The sequence below is a fragment of the Schistosoma mansoni genome (assembly GCF_000237925.1).
Source record: "Schistosoma mansoni, WGS project CABG00000000 data, chromosome 1 unplaced supercontig 0076, strain Puerto Rico, whole genome shotgun sequence".
NCBI lineage: Eukaryota > Metazoa > Platyhelminthes > Trematoda > Strigeidida > Schistosomatidae > Schistosoma > Schistosoma mansoni.
The window spans coordinates 236,216-242,715 of NW_017385990.1; the positions used below are offsets into that span (position 1 = coordinate 236,216).

Sequence of the window (6,500 nt, forward strand, 5' to 3'; positions counted from 1 at the left end):
CTTCTATACATTGTTTTGACACTGTGATTTGTCTTGTACGAAGCTATAACGTAGAAAACTACTACATCCATCGTCAAGGAGGTACAAGTATTTATGAACAGTTGTTTACACAAAATAGTCAGCATTCACTGGCTGTATACCATAAGCAACAGCGTTTTACGGGAGAGGACAAACGAGCTTCCAGCTGATGAGGAAATTAGGAAAAGACATTAGAAGTGGACCGGACATACATTGAGGAATACACTAATGTGCATTACAAGGCAAGCCCTAACTTAGAGTCCGGAAGGGAGGCTGAAAAGAGGAAGGCCAAAGAATACATAGATGCAGATATGGAGAGGACAAATAATAACTGGAAGGAACTGGAAAGGTTTGCCCAGGACAGAGTTGGATGGAGAGTGCTGGTCGGCGGCCTATGCTCCTCCACGAAATAATTTTCTTGAACATGCCTATGATGAATAATATTATGGGTAGAAACGCTTCGCAATAGCTGACTTGTATTCACTGATGGCGTCCACAATGTAAACCACATGTTTTCAGTACTCAAGTTAAAATAATGAAGAATATGATGATATTAATAACCTACTTTCTACTGCATTCGTTTAAGCATATTTTTGTTGTTAGGAACGACAGTACAAGTAAAAGGAGTAATTTTTGTTTCATATTTCCATGGTCTTCAGCTGGACCTATTTATCGAGCATTACACAAGCAGATTTTCTAAAGAGACTTATATAGCATTCCATAGAACTTTGAAAATTGAACAGACAATGTTTTATGTTACTATGATATATTGTTGGTCATGTTGGTGAAAAATGCTCGATAGCCTTTAAATAGTTCTCATTCTGGAGTATACCACTACCGGAAGATATCTTCAAAGATTGAGTGATTGGTTTCTTAACTGAAGTCGTCCATTTTAGTAGTCGATCCTGACAATGGTCGCAGTTACATCACGGAAGTTTCAGTGGTCCTGCAGCATCTGAGTTCAATCCGATCATGTCATTATCTTTGTCGACTTACATCTTAATGGTATGCTTTGTATAGTAGCAGTCGGAGCTGTTATTAACATCATATGGATTCTCTGGTGTATCTATGATCAAGAATCAAATCTGTAGTGATACGAAAACATCTGGGCGTAGAAACGTGCACGGCGATGTCAAACAACCGTCTGTCAAATGCATATCAACTCCTACAGATATGTACTTACCACAATTCATTTCTGAATAAGGAATAATTTTGTGGTTTACTTGTAATAACTAATTAGAATTTGTAGTTTGGACAAGTTTACTCGGTGAATCGTAATAATGAATTCCTATGATTAGTGAGAACTCCTTTGCAACCATCTGGATAAAGTTTCGAAGAGGTTTGATTAGCATTGTTCGAGAGGGTATTTCATTAAATTGGTTTCCATTCACGGTAAATATTTTCGTTTTATGAAGAATTGATAGTAGAACAAAATAACACATTCAACAACTTTCTGAAAAATCTGATTGAACTATTCTGAATTCCCCTTTGTGAACTAGTTTTCCATCGATGTACTATTTCGAACCACCTATAGAACGTTAATATTTTATTATAACTATTCTGATTTCAAGTATGCGACAGCACAATAGAAAAGTTTCAGTAGTTAACTATTGATGTGTTTTATAGATGTTTTTTATGCAATTGGAAACTTTAAGCGTCTTACAGGTACTGTCTCACTACACTAAATAAACGATGCAATTATTAGTTAAATCATATTTGAATTTTATACTACATGATCGATTTGACTGTTCTCTGCGCGGCTATTAACGACAGAGATGATCATATATACTTCTGGCAAACCGATGTTCACATACTAGTGATCTGATTTACAATATAACTCACCTCTTCCTTCTCAAATTTTATGTTTCCAAAGTATTGAAAAGTACGTTTCAAATGTTACGAATAAACATGTGAACAATGCTTCAACTCAGTCTACATGCACACTTATCCTTCATTCCAACTATCAGAATTTTCCGAGTATAAACTCTATCTTGTTGAGCTTAAGAAGGAAAGTAGGTTTTGTAATCTGTGTGATACCGAAATCACTTACATGACTTAATATTTTTCTGATTCGTTTTTCTGGTGCTAAAGGTATCACCATAATCTGAATTAGACAGTCATTCAGCATGATACATACTTATTTCACCTGTTACATCACGTGAATAATATTAATAGAAATATCCTTATCTTTGTAATGAAAATGCTGAATTTGGTGTTGGTTGACAGACAGCTGCCTTTAGTTGTAGATGTTATTCATTTGTGGAAATCCATTCAATATGATAACTTGTATCAAACTATATTTAGGTTATATGTAAACTATTTAATTACTATTTATACATGCACTCCAATTAAGTGAAGTCGATTCGTCAACACGAACGAAAAGTGTTTGCGCCACTATGAAATCTTGTAATTTCACTCATACTGTATAGGGGTTGAAATCACTATGTATGATGTTTTCCACGGATTCATCATTTACACCTTTATATTTTCATATCGTTTATATATCTTAACGTTGAAAAGTTTATTGTTCTAACTTTCTCTTCCGTCAATAGTATTTATTGTCACTTTGATTCATAATGAAAAAGTATTTTTGTTTGAATTCAGAATTAATCGATATCAATAGAATTCAATGCTTGGAGTGTTGAATAGTTGTTTAGGCTTAGTATATCACATTACAATAGTACGAACTTCTGATTTCTTTAAGAGAACAACAGAATGATTGACGAAATCACACTAACTACGTAATTTAGAGGTGAGGAAATTGTGATGTCAATCTGTGATGTTATGCCACTATAGATAGATATCAAGGTACTCAACTGTAATTAAATTGAATATGCTGAAATACATTCACAAACAATGTGATCGATGCGTTGTTCTCATAGACAATTGTCAATAGTCGATCGTATGTAAGAACTCACTGGATCACATATTAGAGAGACATTAAATTCAATGTGGTTATTTTTTAAAATAAGTTCACACAACTCATTCAACGTTTGTGTATAGAGAATTTCAATCAGAACACAATATAATATGACGCAAGCGACTGACACTTGGTTGGCTGATTAACTGACCCGGTCAACAGTATTTCTTGTGAATGTCCTAACTATCTATCTATCTATCTATCCATCTATCTTTCTATCTATCTATAAGTGAAGATTTCCCAGTGTCAAAACACGACAACTCTAATCGGAAATACACCCATCTATATATTGATTTATACACCCATTTTGATTATTAATTAAAATGAAATCATATATCTCGTGTTATAACAGATTACATATTACATATCATACAGAGCACGGTCCATGTTAATTAAACACAACAATATTATATCATTAATAATACATTATACCCAAATCAATGAATGTTATAACGAGCCAAAGAATATGATCTTGTTTACTTAATCCCTACTGTCCAACTTGGATCCAATGTGATTTGCTGATTCAGAGTACTGCCAATTTGTATCTCCTCAGTTCCGTTGTCATTCGATTGGTCTTCTTGATCTCCTACATTGTCCGGGCATTCCATGTACCTATATTAATGGTTCCTCTGATTGTTAGGAGGAGCATCAAACTCGTGACTTCCAAGGAATCTTTGCTTTCATTCTGAGTGCAGAGTTTAAATTGTTTTGGCTTAGCGGTTTTTAGCAAGTTGGTTTTCCACGGGATGGGATCTCTAAGCTTATGCCAACGCTCCTTCTTTACCTGGGCATAGGACCGGCGGTAACTTTAGAAGACCCACAGGCGGAGATCAACATATAATCAATTATATTTACACGGTAAACAGCGCACTTACTTTTTACATAATGAGTAGCTAAAATAATGAAATATTCTACAGTAACAATATGTATATGTAGAGTGTCACAATATGTGTCTACTATACATTATTTTGATACTGGGATTTGTCTTGAATTCAGTTCAAGGGTAATATTTCTAATGCAGATGTTCTTCACCGTTTCATTTACTAATTGCTTACTCGACCTTACATCCACAAAAAACAGTCTTGTTAGGTATATGAAGGAAATAACTGTATTGCAACCTGTTTCTTCCTCTCCATGTTAATTAAATACAAGAATATTTTATCATCAATAATACATTATACTCAAATCAATGAAAATTGTAACAAGTCAAAGAATATGATCACATTCATACTGCCAACCTGACATCCAACAACGTTAATGTCCTTTTAATAAGAAACATTCTTCATTCAATTGTAACTTTGTAGAATAGACGTAAAGTAATCCATATCTAATATAGATGATAAATGTGTAATATGTTAAACTGCCTATCCATTTCATATTATGATATTCTGAATATAAGTAAGCTAATTAGACTTGAAATAGTTTGAATTAATAATAAGGAGATAGTTGACTTTATGTTCATAGTTTGTTTAACTGTATTTCTGTTAATCTAACAATGATACTTATACAGTTGAGTACTCACCGACAAAATAGTACACTATTAAACTAATATAAGTAATACTTTGATATCTACGTCTTTGACTATTGATCGTTGTAAAAAAAACGGAAAAAAAGGAAACGCTTCAATTTTCTACGACACAAAAGTAAGAACACCAAAATTGTATCCAGGTGAAAATTTCTTAATGCCAATACAAGACGAATATTCTTAATTTCTTATTATCTATACAACATAAAATTGCACACACACACATCGACTGTTTACTTTTTCAATAATATTACTAATCAGAAATACATATATATATATACAAAAGACTGCATTATACATACTAGAGATTGGACCTCAGTAATGTGTACTCAAATCTACTGTGTCTTATGTTCACACTATTCATTCTATTATTCTTTCATGAAGATGTCTATTGTAACAAAGATTTGAATAAGAATAGTCGAAAATTACTTGCACTACACAGAAAATATAGACAAGATTTAGTTGACTGTAAAGTTAATGGACAACCTCCAGCTGAATATATGTCAAAATTAGTAAGTTATTATTCAATACTTTTTTCAAATATCAAATGTAACGTTTATTTGTAGAAGTGGAATTACGATCTAGCTCAACAGGCACAATCATTGGCGAGCTATTGCATCTTACGTCAAGGCAAACCTCGTTCGAAAAAATTCACATGGGTTGGACAGAATATAGCTTTTTTTTCAACCATTAATTCGTAAGCTCATTTGTATTCAATCCATTGATTTGTGATTCAGAGCAGTGGATGCTTGGTTCAATGAGCACAAATTATACAATTACAGTGTGAACAACTGTCCTAAATGTGTGCATTACAAACAAGTAAGTCCATTCTCATCCAGTTGAATATAATATTTCCTACAGTGATGAGCCACACACCATTCACACTTTTAATAATGCACAACGAATGTGTGAAACAGTTTAGTGATTTCACTTTTGTATAAAAGTGACTCGAAAACACATGTATATACACGTAATACGATCATTGCATTTATGTACACTTGATAATATTTGAATATTTGTGTTTGGTTGAGAGGTAGGGTGATTCGGTGAAATGCAACATATAGGCAATTTGTCTCTGACCAGTTTGTATTACGAGTGACTGTCAATACTATTCACACAAACAATATTTGAGGCTAATCAATAGAAATTCATTCTGTGTACATGTAAAATCATGATGTTGTGTTCATTGAAATGATTGCGACTGTCCACATGAGACAGAGAGAATGAGTGAACGTGTCAGTATGTGAATGAGTGAGTGTGTGTTTCGTAGAACTCAGTTAGTTATCATAACTACACCAAGTTTAAACATAATCATTGAACACATACTGGAATTTTCACGTGTATTTCTTTGAGGTGACAAGATTATCTCCACCTACAAGTAGTGTAACTTCACACATCATATTGAAACACAATCGAAATGTCTTGCAGTTGATCGATCGATCACATTAATTCCTTGTTCACATTTCGTTTCAGATGGTTTGGGCTAAAACTACAGACATTGGATGTGGAGTTGCGAATTGTCAAAGGTACGGTCTATCAGTCGTGTGTTACTATGGTCCAGGGTAAGTGATTACTGATGATTTGAAAAGAAATTGTATTGTTTGCAATCATTTTTTTATTGTTTTCATAGTAAATGTAACTGAACTTCTATTGTGTTTATTGGTTTAGGGGTAATTGGATTAATGAGAAACCATATAAAGTTAAACCACATAACTTGTGCCCAATAGTGCAAAGTATTCCCAAAGACCATTTTCAAACTAATCGTGTTCATACACGTCATGGACAGAAGTCAATAAACCTAAGAGAAAAGAAAGGTGTCAAGTATCGTCCTAAATAGTCGTAGAGATCGCTATCAACGTGAACAGTTGAAAAGTCGATATTATTTATACTGAAAATGAAACTCTTTTTATATATATACATATACTACTTATCGACTATTTTGATTTAATATTACTCATTAATCTAAATCTATGTAGCGCATTAATCATCATTTATCATTGAATACATATATAGTTGATTCAAATCTTGTTGTTTTCA

General features: G+C 33.2%; 2 protein-coding genes across 2 annotated transcripts; both read left to right on the plus strand.

Annotated features, from left to right (window-relative positions):
• Positions 1-1,086: 1,086 nt before the first annotated feature.
• On the plus strand, positions 1,087-1,221 carry Smp_164490 (4.1 G protein, putative; the record flags this gene model as incomplete). The annotated part of the gene is made up of 1 exon (XM_018791749.1): positions 1,087-1,221. The coding sequence occupies one exon, from the start codon at positions 1,087-1,089 to the stop codon at positions 1,219-1,221; it is 135 nt and encodes a 44-aa protein (XP_018645072.1).
• Positions 1,222-4,810: 3,589 nt separating this feature from the next.
• On the plus strand, positions 4,811-6,300 carry Smp_078490 (Venom allergen-like (VAL) 14 protein; the record flags this gene model as incomplete). Its single annotated transcript, XM_018791750.1, has 5 exons — positions 4,811-4,975; positions 5,030-5,160; positions 5,201-5,282; positions 5,937-6,025; positions 6,132-6,300. 5 exons carry the CDS (start codon positions 4,811-4,813, stop codon positions 6,298-6,300), a joined length of 636 nt encoding a protein of 211 aa, XP_018645073.1.
• Positions 6,301-6,500: the final 200 nt, after the last annotated feature.